This window comes from Pongo abelii, chromosome 13 (assembly GCF_028885655.2).
Source record: "Pongo abelii isolate AG06213 chromosome 13, NHGRI_mPonAbe1-v2.0_pri, whole genome shotgun sequence".
Lineage (NCBI taxonomy): Eukaryota > Metazoa > Chordata > Mammalia > Primates > Hominidae > Pongo > Pongo abelii.
The window spans coordinates 68,478,481-68,495,630 of record NC_071998.2 but is presented as its reverse complement, the minus strand read 5'-3'; the positions used below and the strand labels follow the sequence as shown (position 1 = coordinate 68,495,630).

At 42.4% G+C, this 17,150-nt stretch overlaps 1 protein-coding gene and 1 long non-coding RNA gene across 3 annotated transcripts in view; one reads left to right on the top strand and one right to left on the bottom strand.

Moving 5' to 3' along the window:
* Positions 1-228: 228 nt before the first annotated feature.
* LOC129047882 (uncharacterized) lies at positions 229-11,258 on the bottom strand. The gene is made up of 3 exons (XR_008509742.2): positions 10,267-11,258; positions 2,272-2,435; positions 229-1,835 (listed from the first exon to the last, which is right to left on the bottom strand). It is a non-coding gene; the product is annotated as an uncharacterized LOC129047882 (long non-coding RNA).
* A 492-nt stretch (positions 11,259-11,750) lies between these two features.
* Positions 11,751-17,150, top strand: part of GNAQ (G protein subunit alpha q) — a 308,682-nt gene continuing 303,282 nt past the window's right edge. Inside the window, exon 1 of one of the 2 annotated variants that reach the window (XM_002819888.5) lies at positions 11,751-12,466. In XM_002819888.5, coding sequence (XP_002819934.1) covers positions 12,331-12,466 — 136 coding nt within the window. In that variant the 5' untranslated portion in view covers positions 11,751-12,330. Of the gene's footprint in view, positions 12,467-12,564; positions 12,818-17,150 lie in introns of those variants that run through there. The other variant, XM_054520078.2, reaches the window with a different exon arrangement.

The following is a 17,150-nucleotide window of genomic DNA, read 5'->3' as shown; positions in this document are numbered from 1 at the left end:
AAAAAGTGAGAAGAATAAGTCAAGGTGCACCAAAGGGAGAAAGGTAAATATAGATTATTAAATGCTCATATGATGAAATAACATCATGTTATAAAATATGGATAGATAAGAAAAAAATGTTAGATTACTGAGTAAAAAGAGCAGAAATTCAAAATATGTATTTAATTATATTTTTAAAAATTCATGTTTACTTTGTAAGCATAGAACAAGATAGACAAGTGATATATATATAGCAAAATACTGACCATGATGGTCTTCAGTGTATTTTATTTCCTCCTTAATACTTTCCATATTTCCCAAATTTTGTGTAATTAGCATGTGCCATTTCTAATCAGAAAATCCTGTTATGCAGTATGATAAGAAATATGGTATTTACTTTGGATATGGTCTCCACTATTATGCTGAGACTTATTCCCTGTCTGCCTTTCCTTTACAACCGAGTATCATCAGATTTTCTAACAGGTTCCTTTCCTTTTTTTTTTTTTTGGTCTTGCTCCACTTTTCACAAGAAAATTTTTAAAAATTATTACATACTAACAATTACCATACAGAATAAAATATGGAGAGTTCCAGAAATGTTTTTCTGGGGTTGCATTTTATATCCTGGAAGCAACATCAATACTTTTGAAACTTCATGGTTTTTTTAAAAAAACTCACTTACGAGTAAAGTTTTGGAAGAATATATCCATTTGGGTTTGGTATTTTTTTAGTCCAGAAAAGTCTTTATTTGGAGAATAAACAAAAGGTGAGGACCAGGCACGGTGGCTTATGACTGTAATCCCAGCACTTTGGGAGTCAGAGGTGGGTGGATCACTTGAGGTCAGGAGTTCGAGACCAGCCTGGCCAACATGGTGAAGCCCTGTCTCTGTTAAAAATACAAAAATTAGCCGGGCATGGTGGCACATGCCTGTAGTCTCAGTTACTCAGGAGGCTGAGGCAGGAGAGTCCTGAATCCCTTGAACCCAGGAGGTGGAGGCTGCCATGAGCCGAGATCGCACCACTGCACACCAGCCTGGGCAACAGAGTGAGATTTCGTCTCAAAAAAAAAAAATTATAAATGTTTAATATTGAACAAATCTAAAGTCTTTGGAAACTTGTTTTAAGTCAATCCAGAACTGGTAATTACTAAGCTGACCGTGCTTGCAAAGGGAAGAAAAGAATTGTCAAGCACAGGTCCTTCTGCCAGCTTCCTCCAAATAGCACATAGGGCCATTTGGTGCCCAGTGCAGGTATGGCCCGTCTCCAGCTCCCACGACCAATTCAGGACTGGCTGACTCCAGCCCTGTTTTCTGGGGATCAGCATCAGATTCATTGTGATGAATCTCAACTCTGAGGTAGTACACCAGATTTGGCCCCTACTTGTGAGTTCTATTTTGCTAACCTGCCTTGAACTTAATCTCCTAAGGAATTTGGCTTGTCCCAGGAAATAGAGCCAGGTTCCAACCTTTTTGTCTTGTGGCCAACCTTTTTTTTTTTTTTTTTTTTGAGACAGAGTCTCGCTCTGTTGCCCAGGCTGGAGTGCCGTGGCACAATCTCAGCTCACTGCAAGCTCTGCCTCCCAGGTTCACGCCATTCTCCTGCCTCAGCCTCCCGAGTAGCTGGGACAGCAGGTGCCTGCCACCATGTCTGGTTAATTTTTTGTATTTTTAGTAGAGACAGGGCTTCACCGTGTTAACCAGGATAGTCTCGATCTCCTGACCTCGTGATCCGCCCGCCTTGGATTCCCAAAGTGCTGAGATTACAGGCGTGAGCCACCACGCCCGGCCATGCTCAACTTTCTTGATACTACTTGAGTCCTTCCAATCACAGACTTCTTCCTCTTCCTATGTTCTGACCTGTTATAAAATGGGTGAGTACATATATGAATAAAATGACTTTATACATGCATGAATAAAAAGAATGAATGGGGTTATTCAAGCTGTAAGCTCATATGATTGTAATTCTTACACACTGTGTAATACTGAACTGCCATGGGCAGAGTCTACAGGAGGATCTATCTTGTTAGGCCTCAGTGGGCAAACTAGCATGATCCCTGACTCCTGTTGAACTCTCTCCCATTATCTTGATACTAAATCTACGGGGTCCTAGTAATCCCATAGTTAGGTCAAGGAGTTTGAAGTTCCTTTGCAAAGAAATGTCTATTTTAGTCTAAGCTGACAAATGTGGCCTGAGAATAAATAACATTAAATCATTTGAATATGCTGCATTGGGGAGACACAAGTTATTTCCATTTTACCAATATTCAGCCTTCTATATAGTCAGGGCACCAACCTCCTGCAGATCAACCCGACATTGAGGTATTTCTCATGGAGAAGAGAAGAGAATGATCCTGGAATCCTCAGATAACCTTTCTTTTTCTACTCCTGCCTTGAAGAAGTTTAGAATCTGTAGTCCTGGAATTGCAGTTAGTGGAATTGGCAGCCTTGCACCCATCCCTGCAGAAAGATGTACACTGAAATAAATACCTTTGGCACAATGACATGGCTTAGATGGCATTTCAGAGCTAACAACAGGCATCTGAGCAATCTGCCATCTCATTGACATTCCACCACATGCCTCGAAATTCTTCAGGCAGGCCCTACTAAAAAATCTTGCAAGACATGTACTTCAGGTAAATTCTAACCATAATTTAGGTGCATTTGAGTGATTCCAGATTTTCAGATATTCATCACTTGGCAGGACAAAACGTCCAGAAGAAATGGTGTGTGATGACTTTTAAAAGACTTGAACAGTGAACGGTCAGAAAGAGTTCCCAGGAAATTGCTTTACTCTTACTTAATCCAGCTCTTAGTTTTTAAAATTAATTCAAATGTACTATATTTGAAGATTTCCCCTACAAGTACAATAGTAGCAAATGCACAGCATGTAACCTGTGACATAACAAGATAGATATTAAAGAGGACTCTATATCTTCCTGGGGAGCAATTTTTCCCCCAAGTAATTGGTAACATCCTTTTCTTGATCTCTGCAAGATGTCACCATTGAGGTTTAATTTTCACGAAGCTGAGCACTTTTCTTGAATTCCCTGTGAATGAATGAAAGGGAAGGTGTAGCCAGTAGAATTTTTATTTGCTTTGGGCAAGCTACACTCCTAGATGCAAAGAGTTAAAAGGGTATATGGGGCATCTGCAGAATAAAGTTTTGGAAATGCCTGCAGAACAAGCTCAAGGTGTTCCTAAACTATAGGGTCTCGTGGATTTGTGTTAAAAGAAAGCCTGGAATATCTCGGATTGTACTGTCAAGCAGACTTTTCACTGAATTATGGGTTTTATTAGAACTCCCCAAAATAAAGAGCAGCTCATGCTTTAGACTTCCAGCTTTTAAAAACTCAGCTTTAGACATATGGTTTACTATTTAGTTATAATAAAATCCTGGTTACAATGATTTGTAGATAGACACATAGATTTATAAAAGTCTCTGAAATTATTAAAGCCGCAGAGTAGTTTATAATGATGGAAAAACCTCCCAAAATTAGTTAGAAAAAAATCACAAGCATTTTGACACAAACCCATTCATAATTTTACAATCAGTATTTGTGTTTTAGCAAAGATGCGGGAATGAGACTTTTTATGTGTTGCTGGTGGGTATAAATTGCTACCAACTTTCTGGAGAACAACTGGCACTATATACCAAAAGCCTTAAAAAAGTGCATGTTCTTTGGCCCAATAATTCTACTCTGTGGAATTTATTCTAGGGACATGAAGATACACACACAGATTGATATACAAGTATTGTTCATTGCAGCATCATTCATAATGAAAAAGAATTGGAAACAACATAAATGTCTAGCAATACAGTATTGTTTGAACAGATTATTATAAATTCAAACAATGGAACATCAAGCAGGCACTAAAATAATCTTGGAAGCATATTTAATAAATAAAAAAAATCATGGGAAGAACAAAGGACTAAATGCATAAATATTTACTATAAAAGTACCACAATACTCGAAACAAATATCTATCAATAATGCACTGGTTGGGCCCAGAAGGTTGAGGCTTGAGCCCAGGGGTTCGAGGCTACAGTGAGCTACAATTGCGCCACTGCACTCCAGCCTAGGAAAAACAGCAAGACCTTGTGTTAATAATAATAATAATAATAATATTTATATAATATATAATAATTAATAATAATAATTAATAATAATAATTAATAATAATATTATAATTATTATTATAATTAATTATATTAATATTAATTATATTATAATTAATAATAATAATATAATAATAATTAATAATTATTATTATTTCTTAACCATGGACTGGTTAAGAAATTGTGGGGAATCTGTAATAGAATACTATGCAGTGTCAAAAAGAATGTATATGATATGGACCCATCTCTGATACATTGTGAGTAGGAACAGTAAATTACGGAATAGGTTGTATAGTATGCAACCATTTGTGTAACTAAAAGATATATTTATATCTATCTATGCACAGGAATTTCTGGAAGTCTGCCAAAGAAACTAGTCACACTGGCTGCCTCTGGGGAAGTGAGAGGTGGGTTGGGGGTGGGAGGGAGACTTACTTCTTGTGTAAAATTGAAAAAAAAAAAGGAAGAAAATAATGCAGAGGGGGAAAGCACATAAAAAATGTCTCAAGATCTAATGGGACAGCAGGTGGGGAAGGGGAGCTAGCTTGGTTCCAGTGAGCAGAGCCTAGTACTGGCCTAGTCCTAAACGGGAAGGCCTTTACTTCCCTGAGTGTGTAATTATGGCTACATCATCTGCTTCCTGGCTGAGGCGTGCACATGTAATTAGTTTTATTGCTGTAACTCAGTTGTTCTTAATCTTGCTTGCATATTGGAATACCTGGAGGCATAAAAAAATACTAAAAACATACCAAGCTCTACCCCAGACCAATTAAATCCAAATATCTGGGGTAAGAATCTGGCGTCCAGTATGGTTTAAAGGCTCCCCAGGTGATGCTAATGTGCAGCCAGGGGTCAGAACCATTGTTTTAATCTGGGGCCTTGATTTGATTGAAATTGCAAATGCTCCTACAAGGGCAGTGTAATTTATTATCAGTAAGTTACGGACTTCCTGAGAATAGGTAAATGATTAAGTGAACATTGATCTTTTCAAAAAGATGAATACAAATGTTGAGGTCAGGAAAGCTGGAGACCAAGGAAGGGGCATCAGGAAAAGAAAATTCAGAGTGAGATAACCCATGTCCTAGTCTGACGTCTGGCACTTCTTTTTATTTTTATTTTTTTCAAGACAAGGTCTCACTCTGTCACCCAGGCTGGAGTGCAGTGGTGTGATCTCAGCTCCCTGCAGCCTTGACCTCTCAAGTTCAAGCAATCCTCTCCTCTCAGCCTCCCGAGGAGTTGGGACTATAGGCACACGCCGCCATGCCTGGCTGATTTAAATTTTTTTTTTTTTTTGTAGAGATGAGGTCTATGTTTCCCAGGCTGATCTCAAACTCCTGGGCTCAAGGGATCCTCTCACCTCAGCCTCCCAAAGTGCTGCGATTACAGTGTGAGCCACCACACCTAGCCTCTGCCACTTCTTGGCTGCATGGCCTATATCAATTTATAGACCCTCTAGGTGTGATCCTCTGTGGCAACCGGATTAGTGCAGAGGTTTTGAAAATGGCCTCAGAGAAGAGGAAAGAGGAAAGACATGGGGATTCCATGTCACCTTTACCCTTTTATAGACTGGCTTTTCAGGAGGCTTTATTTTTAATAAATGATTGCCAGATTAAAAAAAATTCCCAAATAACACAGCCTCTGACATCTCTTTAGTCTAAGATCTTTGCTTCTTAACGTAAGCCAAATAGTGAGCCTAAATGTAATGCTTTCTGTATTTTTCTCATCATTTTCTTTTGAGTGTTAGAGAGACTGTGGAAACTTCTACTGCTTTCATTTGGACAGCCAATGGCTTTTCAACCCAGTTATTTTGTTCTAGTTCCACAGGCAGCAATAATATATATTTTTAAGCTGTAAAGAATAAATAACTCCCCACTGCTCATTCCTTCCCTAGAGTGAGAAGTTCTCCAGTTTGTAGGCCTACTCATGCATGACTTCTATACCAGAGCTGGGACTGGGTAAGGCATTTGCCTTGGGTGCAAAATTTAAGTGGCATCAACAATCTCAGTAATCAGGATAGGTAACATTTTAATGCAATACTTTAAAAATCTATATTAATGGAAAAACCCCATGATGAACAAATAATCAACATTTTATTTATTTATTTTTTTGAGACAGGGTCTCTACCTGCCCAGGCTGGAGGCACGATCTCGGCTCTCTGCAACTTCTGCCTCCTAGGCTCAAGCAATCCTACTGCCTCAGGCTCCAGAGTAGCTGGGACTACAGACATGTGCCACTACGCCTGGCTAATTTTTAAATTTTCTGTAGAGACAGGGTTTCACTATGTTGCCCAGGCTGGTCTTGAACTCTTAGGCTCACGTGATCCACCCACCTCAGCCTCCCAACATGCTGGCATTACAGGAGTGAGCCACCATGCCCAGCCCAGCATTTTAAATAGAGACAAGATCACTAACAGTTCTGTGCCATAACAGACAAAGCCTAAGCCAAAAAAAAAAAAAAAAAATCCTCACTCATCTCATCTTCTTCCAGGCCCTATTCCATATTGTCCAATGCACTCACCTCAAATCTAACGCTTAGGAATTTGTACAAGAATGGAAAGCTGGAAAACATTAACAAGTTTGGAAGAAGTATTTGGAAATTTTGTGGCTCAAATAGATTTTGGTAGGCCTAAGAGATAGAAAAGGACAAGAGAAAAAATAAAGCAATAAAGAACACTTTAATATCTAAATTTGTGGTTAGGAGAGGATATTTCATATTTATCTTAAAAGCAATTACCTTTTTTAACATCTTGATAAAATTCAGAATGGGAGGTTGAAAAATTTACAAGGATAATAACAAATTGAAAAAATTCATATTAAGACCATTTCAATAATTGAGAAGGCAGAACAGGCACTTTAACTACTTATGTGTTTTCCATCACCAAGTGCTGTGTTTCATTAACTTATCACACACTGAGCAATTAACAATTCTGACTATATATCTTGTCAAGATCTTCAATGTATAACCTGCATGTGGTCTGAAATGAATTGGTGGTAGGAATATCAACTCTCCTATAAAGTTGATTTAGGTGGAATTCATATAGGCTTCCATCTGGGTTTTGAACAAAAATACTGCTTCCCAACTTTCTGAATACTCTAGTGATGGCTAATTTTCCTTGGTGAACTCATTGGAGGCAAGATTTTGAAGCACAGGGTGGAAGAATATTTTACAGAGGGAGCCAAGCTTTGGTGCACACCATCTGGCTAAGAAAAAAAAAAAAAAAAGAGAGAGACTGTCATGTGGTCAACATGTGGCTTCTTTTACTGGAAGATCTAATTTTCATTCATTTAACAAATGTTTATTAAGCATCTATTATACTCCTGGCATTGTTCCAGGTGCTGGATTCAGAAGTGAACAAAACAGACAAAAATCTTAGCCTTATTGAGCTTTACATGACAAATCATCAAAAGGAAATGAACGTAATTGGTTCATTTGCTTATTCATTCATCCAACATTAGCTTCTCTGGCTGAAACACTATTCTACTCAGCTTAAAATGAGCTCCCATCTGACAAGCCTTTTAGAGTCTTCCAGTCTACCGGGACTTTGGTGGCCTTCAAACTGTAAAGTACAGTGCTTCCCTTAATATTGCTAACCCTGGATAAGCACAAGATAGATACATTTGATTGGAATCAGAGTATTACCCGGGTACATTTTCTGAGCTTGGTAAAGGAAAGATGTCACTGAGGTACTATGCTTCATTTAGATTCTAGAATATCTGCTATATGATTTGTAATGTGGGTATTTTCTCTTTTAGAAGATGTGCTTCGTGCCTAGTTTTTCATCTTCAACATGTTGGCCCTGCTCTTCAACTGGACAGTTCCAATTAAGAATCTCAGTTTTTCTGCTGTTATAAGAATGTTCCTGTAGGTGGCGCCATTTGCAGCGCTCAGCGTCTCCCTGGGTCGGCTTCTTTTTCTTCCCCATGAGCAAGTCCACTTTATTACTTGGCCAGACAGCTCTTTCCCAGCTCTTGTAGGATCTGCAATGCTCTTCAGGCTGATTTCTAAAAGGTCTTCTGGGTGACCAACGTGTGCTTCCTCATACTCTGGGTTAATTTGAATGGCAGCTTAGGGAACTGCTTCTCTTGAACTTTGCTAGCAATCCATTTTCCATACTGTATGTTAGCAAGGAGTGCCTCTCATTTTGTATTGTTTATTCTTTGAAGCACATGGCCTGTCTGACCAAACAGATTATAAAGCCTTTAAGGGCTTTGTATGCCTCAGGCATCTGGCATAATACACTGCCTGGGACAGGCAGTCTGCAAGTGTGTGTTTGTTGATGATGTAGGTGGTAGCATTCGTTTGTTTATTCATTATTTACTGAGTAGCTGTTCTAGGCTAGGCTCTCTTTCTCGTGCCTTGAAAACAGTTATGAAAAACATGGTCCCTGCTCTCAAGAAGCTCCTAATTCAGAGGGGGAGGGGGCAGAGAGAAAGAGAACACTAGAGAATGACAGTAGTATGGTGCATATGAAGCAGCCATGCTAAGTGACTGGGAATAAGAGAGGTACTGTATATTGCCTGTGTCTAATGACCTCTATGGGCCTTTCCTTCCCCAGGAGGGAGATCCTTTTAGAAGAGCATGGCCTTTTCATTCTTTGACTGCAGAACCACTCCTTAAGACTAAACTATGCCTTTTACTGTTTTTCTTTTCCAGTCCCCAAAGGACAGGGTGATATGATTGTGGGGTTGGAGATCCATCTCAGGATACCATAGAAAAGGTGACAGTCCTCCTATTTTTCTCTGAAGTTCAGTGTTCCTTGGGTATTGCAATTTGCTTTTCAGCTCATTAGTAATTGTCCTTGAATTCTCAAAATGGTTTATCACCTTACTGTCTGTGTGGGGTGACTTGGAATTACTGATTTACTTTAAGGTGATGTAGGTACCTATTTATTGAAAATCTTTTCATTCTTTAACATGCATCTCAATGCCCCTTTTCCTGCCATATCTTTTCCAGTTCTCCCCTTCCTTTTTATACCTTTACATTGTTACTTCCACCCCAAATTTTATACAAATTGATTTTAGTCTTTTATTATAGCTGCTTAGAGCCTCATTATAAGACTATAAGCCTATGGAGGGTAAGGACTGTATTTTATTCATTTTAGTATCTCTCTTATCCTGCACCTTCACCTGTTATTTACACATAGTAGGCAATGAATAAATGCTTGTTGACTGAATTAACTGGGATTTTGTAACATAATCCCTGCTTAGTTGCATGTTTTAGAGTATGTGCTTGTAGAACATGGTCAACTATCAGTTGTTTCTGCATGAGTTTTATTTGTTTGACTTAGTCTCTAGGAATATTTGCTTGGCAAATGCTCTCCAGATAATATGAAAAGGTTTTTGGATAGATCTGGGCTCAGACTTGGAATTTCTTTTCCTCTTTCCTTCTTGACACCCATATATGGCTTTATCACTGTAGAGTGTTGGTTTTTCTTACTTCCTGATTTCTCCCCAATACTTGAAACATTCTCCTATTGATTCATTGCATCCGTTCAAGTATCTAAGTTGCCAGGGAGTGTTCGTGATGCTGGGGGGATACAGGGGTGACAAAACAGACTCTGACTGTATCTACATCCTGCTGAAACAGATGAATTCATCAAATAATAGGACAATTCAGTCAAAACATATTACCTGATAGCCTGATGGCTCATTTTAAAAGACATTTTTAAAAGTCTCAGAGGATCCCTGGGTAGATAACCAGAGACTTTAAGCTTTCTGTCATTTGGTTTTCCAGTGTTCTGTGTCTCTCCAAAGCTCATATACATACATATATTCGGAGGATGCAAACTTAAAATTTTTTCTCCTGAAGCCACTTTCTATTTTTGCATACTGAATTTCAATCTTTAATTTCTTTAGTCACTTGATTTTAAATTTTAATTTCATAGCAAGTCTAGCTGTTCTCTGTAGGCATTCACATAAAAGGGTTGAGGTTTGCCCTCTCTGCTCTCCAGGGCAAGGTGAAATTTAATTATTTTCTAGGTTTTAAACAGAGAACCTAAAATATACATTTTATATCTTGACTTGCTTGATTTAAATCGTGGTTTAGAGTGTGTGTATGTGTGTGAAAGGGTGGAGTAATGGCACATGAAAGAAAGAAGGAAGTTACACACCTGTTGTCTAAGAACCCTATATGAGTTCTTGATCTGTAGCAAAAGCAAAGTCATGACCGTACCTTACACTCTGGATCAGCAGGTTGCACCAGGGGCACTTCGGAGCACACATGAAACGTGAAAAAGTGGTTCTCTTCATAAAAGACAATTTTCTTTGAAGCCCTCAGTTTCCTTTAAGGCAGGAAGCAATGAGTTTCACCTCCTGGGCCTGATTGAACAAGATTATTTTCGTGCGCTATTTATCAGTAGACGATCACAATGAAATGTGCATACGACAGTTTACTGCCTCACTCACATATTGCAAATCAAAAAAACTAGAATGCCATTTTGCTGGGGCCACCTTAGTTTCTCTTCTATTGCATTCTTTCTTTTCCTTTTATTCCACATTATTTTACATTTTCCCGTAAGTCATCCATAATTCAATCTCAGTCTAGAAGGGTAAATTCGATTAATCGGCGGCTAAACATCGCGTGTCTTGTCAGAAACAAAAGAACTTGTAAAACAAAAACAAAAACAACTTAAAAAAAAACAAAAACCAACAACCACCAAAAAAACAAAGGCATGAAAAGTTGGAACCTATCGGGAGGCTCTTGGAAACTTGGGCAGCTTCCTTTCTCTGCTCAGGATTTAGATTTGTATCTCACGTTACTTTGCGAACAGCTTCGCCTGTGAATCTCCCCCTACACCTCAGGGCTCCGGTGCCAATTCCTTCCCTTCCCCAGTAGCCCCACAGAGTATAGAGGAGCTTATTTTCTAAGACTGCACCGGTGTCAGAGGTGACGTGAGAGTTTCTAACCGAATGGCGTTTTAGAAATAGGAACGGGAAACACAGAAGTGGCTGAGGAGCGACCCCGTGGAGCAGACAGGCACAGCCCGGGAGCGGCGGACGCCAGCGCCGGCGCCGCAGGGAGCGCGTGCGGGGCTCCGCGGGGCCGCCTCCCGCGACTTCAGCAGGGGCCGCGGCCGCGCTCCCGGGCCGGTGGGCTGAGGCAGGCAGAGGCCGCCATATTCCTGCCTCACCACGCCCGGCCGGACGGCAGCCGCAGGTCGGCTGCGGCCCTGGCACGCAACGGCGGCCGCCGGCTCGGGCTGCGCGTCGGCGGCCGCGTCCGGCCCCGACTTCGGCCGGGGGCTGCCGTGACTGCTGCGCCCGCGGGCTCTGCCGAGGGTGCGGGAGCAGTAGGCGTCCGCAGAGCCCGCGGGGGCCGGCCCAGCCCGGGAGCCGCGCGGGCGAGGCGAGAGCCGCACTGGGAGGCGCGCCGCGGCGGCCGCGAGCCCAGGAAAGCCTTCTAGGAGGGGCCGGGCGGCACCGCCTCCTGGCTCCCTCCTCCCGCGCCCGTCCCCTCCGCCTCCTCCCCCTCCTCCTTTCGCCGCCGCCTCCTCCCTCCCGGATCTGTGCTCCAGTTCAGAGAAAGAAGAAAATGTGTGTGTGTGGCGAGGGGGAGGGCGCGCACTGAGCAGCCGCTCCGCGCCTGGCAATCGGGGCAGGGGGTGGGCGTCTGGCGGGGGCGGGGGCGGGGGCGGGGGCGGAGGCGGAGGAGCGCGCGGTTGCCGGGCGGGCCGGGAACCGGGTCTGCGCGCGAGCCGGGCGGTGGGCGCGGACAGGGCCGAGGGCACCCGGGAGCCGTGTCAGGCGGCGGCGAGGAGCGGGCGCGCCGGGCGCGTGGAGCCGTCGGCGGCCGCTCGCTGCGGGGACACCCCGGTGGATGAGCTCTCGCCGCCAGGCGCACGGCGTAGGGGAGCCTCGCAGGCGGCGGCGGCGGCGGCGGCGGCTCGGGGGGCGAGGCGGACCGCCTGTTCCCGGGGAAGGAGGCGCGGGCGTCTGAGCGAGGCCGGGCGCGGCGGCCTTCTCTCACGCGCCCCCCGAGCCAGCGCCCGCCTCCCGCGCCCGCCTCGCTTCTCCCGTCGGCCCAGACCATCCGCTCCCACCGCGCCCCCGGCCCACCTGGTGGCCCCGGCCCTGGCCGCCGCCCCCGCGGCGGTTCCCGGAGCTCGTCCCGGACGCGCGCCCGGGCGGCGGGGGCTAGGCGGCCACCGCTGCCTCGGGGGAGCGAGGGCGGGAGGGTGTCTGTGCGCGCTGTGAGCAGGGGGTGCCGGCGGGGCTGCAGCGGAGGCACTTTGGAAGAATGACTCTGGAGTCCATCATGGCGTGCTGCCTGAGCGAGGAGGCCAAGGAAGCTCGGCGGATCAACGACGAGATCGAGCGGCAGCTCCGCAGGGACAAGCGGGACGCCCGCCGGGAGCTCAAGCTGCTGCTGCTCGGTGAGTACCGTCCGGGGCCCCGCCGGGCCTCTGCGCCCCTAGCCCACCATCCTTGGCCCTGCAGGGCAGCTGCCTTCGGCGCCCCCCGCCCCTCGGCGCCCGCGGTTCGCCCCTAGCCTCCCGGGCGCGCCCCCGGCCACTGCCTTCACCCGCGCGGGCGCGCGGGCGCGTTACACACAGACACACACACACACACACACACACACCGACACACACACGCAGCACAGGGGTCGGGGCTGCCCTGCCCGGTGCCTTGGCTTGTTCCTTTTCGTGTCCCTGAGGGCTGTGCCTTATCTGCTGTGCATCTGCTAAATGGCAGATCACCCCGGCCAGAGGCGCGGGGGTGGAAAGGTGGGCAGAGGGGTTGAACTTCCAGTGTCGTGGCCGCGGCACCCCATGGGGTGGTGGCGTGGGGAGCCGTGTGTGTGGCCCAGCGGGTGGCGAGCGGAGCCGGGGCACATTGGGGGATGGCCTGCGGTGGGGTGGCCGGTGTGCATCCATTAGCAGTGCCCTATGGGGTCAGGAGGGAATGGGGTAACGGTGGGCAGATTCGCAACTGGATTCCCGGAGCACTCATGGTGAGGAAGCCAAGTGGTTGGCCCTCCAAGGAAAGGGCCTGTGTATTGGGGGCCAGGCGGGAGGGCAAGCCCAAATGTGTCACACAAGTGCTCTTCTCTAGCCACCAGACCATCGAAAGGAGGGAGCCTAGAAGAGTTTCTTGGCCAGTGGATGGTGACAGGCGTTATTCTCGTCTGCACCATTCCTTCTAGATAAAGATGAGGGTAGGGGAGCATTGTGCTGTGCGGTTGTTGACAGCGACCGGTATCTTTTGTTTAATGAGGCAACCTAGATGTAGGCCTCAATTCACAATAGTTACTACCGAAAAGCAGTGCAGTCTCTCAGTTACTCTCTTGGCAACAAATAGAAACCTTTTGTTTAAAACAGATAGCATTTTAATATCTTTGGAATCTGGGCTAGAAGGAAAAACGGGAAGCATACAGGAAAAATTTCCCTCTAGTCTTGAAAAAAAAATTCTGCTTTAACACTAAGTTAGCAAGAAAATGCCATTTCTCAAATAGAAATTTATTGATGATTGTCTCTGAGGATGTTCAGAATCAAGCGATCAGGGTTCATATACAAGCCACAGTGACAGAACCTTGAGCTATTGTGGCAGGAAGAGCAAACAGCTTTGCAGTAACAGGCCTGAAAAATGTCTGCACTTGTGTTCTGGATATTTGCATGTATAATAAATGTGTTTCTCAAACATTTCTGTAAGAAAAGAATATTGTACTGTCAGTTGGTGTTTGTGAGAAGCATGCATTTTCTTTCTTATCTTGAGCATTCCATTTGCTGGCTCAAGGAACCAATTGCCTTTGGGAATGAACTGCTTATGTACTGGATCGTTTACAAGCAGGAACAAAATATACTGATCACACACATAGTTACTAATAGTTAATTCACATGACATGCTTTCTTTATGTCTTCATTTTGAAACTCAATTAGATAAATGTGCACATGTTTATAAAGAACAGAAGGCAAAGCACTGGATGAAAGAGGTGGGCTTAGGGGAATGAAGCCAGGGAGGAGGCAAACTGCAATTGGAAAGTAAAGATTTTTTTTTTTTTTAATTTCTCGTTTTGAGCTACTTCTAATGGCTGAAAACAGGCAGTTGAATGTTTTCTGAGTTCTCAAGGTTGAGAAGAAAATAAAGAACAAAAGAAAAGAAATATATAGAGTGTTTAAGTGTATGATTAAGGGGAAACGCATGTGTTTTAGAGAGACTTGTTTTAAGAATTGTGTTTTTTTTTTCTTTTATTGCCCTGTTGACAGTCTTTGTTTCTGTTTAACTGTGAACTGGGCAGTTGAGGTCTCTCTAGCCAACCTTATTTGCCTGAAAAGTGACAGCTCTGAGTTTCCCAGCAGCTAAGAGCTAAACCCCAGGGGAACTTTCTCAGTGGGCCTAGGTTTGAATGTCTAAGGGAAATACACTTACATGGATGCTTAATTCCATACTGTGTATTTAAATAACACTGTGCTTTTAAAAATGAACTTGGAGATAATTTTCTGAGAAAAAGTGTAAACCAATTTTACTGCTAAAGTGGTGGTAGTGTGGAGAGAACTTTTTTTCCTCTTATTAGCGAAACATCATGCAAGAATTGCTGCTGCTTCATGTTCTTGGTATGTTGCTTTTGCAACATGAATACTACAATACTTACACTATTTCTATAGTAATATACGCTAAATGTGGATTTGTGTGTGCGTGTATGTGTATGAGTGTGATTTCAGGAGTTTTTGAATCCAGGACGGTTGATTTCAACAAGGAAGATATTAGGGAGGGATTTCATTTGAGGAATTCCTGATTTACTGCTTTGATGAGTAGACTGAATGTTCTGGTTCCTTCTATCATTTAAACAAACCTATCTAGAGGAGATTATAAGATGTATCCATTCACAGTTTAAAGATCTACTAATATTTTTAACTAGTTTATGGAGGAATAACTATTTTGAAATGAAAATCAATATAAAATTGTTTTCAAAGTAAATTTTAGTTCAAGGCTTGATAGCATTTTAATGGAAGAGGATTTGTTTGACAGGGATAAAAGTGGGTACCCTTGCATTTGCTCATATAATTATTTACTTTTGTATATTAATAATATGGAGACATTTAAAAAGGCAAGTAGTGGGTACCTGACTAGATGAAAGTATGGCAGTAAAATTTGGGCTATTTTGATTTATATTCGACAGCTATGCCAGTCTTCCAAATTTATTCCATATGCTTATATATTATATATTTTTATTTTAACTTTAGAAACGTGAACCCAGAAATCTACCACTATAAGAATATTACATTAAATTTTGAATTATTTTCTTGTTGTCTTTTAACTTATTCATTCTTTGAATTCATTTATATTAGTGTTTGACACTCAAAACTTACTCTTTGTATTCTATGTAGATATACAAGAGCATACTTCATTTTAACTTGGTTAATGTTTTTATATATTTTGTAGGTATAAAGCACATATTTTCTTTAATTGATTAATTTTCGTGAATATTCACTAAATATTTCTGTTGGTGGTACATAGGTAACCTCATTTAATATAATTTGTAAGTCTGTGTAATACAAGTGGCCTTGAATGCCTGCTTCATGTTACATATAGTTATCCTGAAATTTTTTTCAGTTCCTAGAAGAAACATTTTTTTCCTGTTAACCTGTTCTTATTTTACATGTTTTTGAAGTCTTTTACTCTTTAGATCTTAATTATCAAATACGAAGGTTTAGTAAACTCCTTTATTGATTGAATTATCACTATTGAAACAGGCAAAGTTTAGGCCAGTCTTTTTTTTTTTTTTGAAATGGAGTTTTGCTCTTGTTGCCCAGGCTGGAGTGCAATGGGGCGACCTCACTTCACTGCAACCTCCGCCTCCCAGGTACAAGCGATTCTCCTGTCTCAGCCTCCCAAGTAGCTTGGATTACAGGCATGTGCCACCACGCCTGGCTATTTTTTTTGCATTTAGTAGAGCTGGGGTTTCACCATGTTAGTCAGGCTGGTCGCGACAGGCCAGTCTTAAATGGAAGACCTTAAATGGTCTTGGTCTTCTGAACTGAATTTTATATATGAGCATAGATTTTCTTCCTGTTGTACACTGCAAACGTATGAGAGTAGGGGTTGTGTCTGTTTTGCTCGCTATTAAATCCCAGCTTCAAGCACAGTATCTAACTCGTAGAATGCTCTCAATAAATATTGGCTGAGTAAATGAATTTATTTATTACCCTCCTGCTGGAAATTAGACCAGACAATAATGAATAAATGTATAGAAACATAGGAATATATAATGTTTTTATCTGTGGCAGATAAAATCAGGATCTTAAAAAAATTGTGTGTAACTCTTTGATCCAATTGATTATAAATGCATTCCAGGATAGGAAGTGTTAATGTAAGATGTTGCATCACACATTGAACCAGTGTATTACAGTTCTGTACTGGATGCATTTGAGAATGGTAACAGTCATGCTTAAAGTATGAAAGTTTAAAGAAAAGAAAAGCCATTCTATATTTTTATTACTTTTTATTGTGTAGAGGCTAGTTTAACCCTCTCATCTTTTTACCATACATTTTTCTCCATGGTACAGGGCTCAGTGAATTTTTAATACTCTGTAAGAGCACAGGTGATGACTAAATGGGTGTTTGTGATTGACTTATACAATAACATGAGGAAAACCACCATAATTAAATACAGAATTTCAGGAATTGCAGTTAGAACATTTTTAATATGAAGGATATGCATTTGTACTGAAAGCTATACAGTTTTAGACCAAGAAGGGGCTTGGAAGGCTGGAAATGCTGTAGCCAATTTAAGCTGTATGGGGAGTTAATTTCTACACATCTGCAAAAGAGCACGCTTCCCACTACTCCTCAGTAGAGTTCCCTGGAGTGGGTATGTTGATTGCCTGAATTAACCTAGAGGTCAGTGCCATCTAGGATGGTGACTCAGAACCATTGAATGAAAGCCTTGGTTTAACCTCAATAACAGCAGCTCCCTAGAAATAGCAAAATATGGTGTTTATGAGACTGCTTTAAGGACCAACAGGTTTTATTTTTTGCTACTCTTTTAGCTTCCAAGTGTTGAATATGTTTCTGAATGTCAGGATTTATTTGGATATAGTTCCCTTTTTTTGTTGTTGT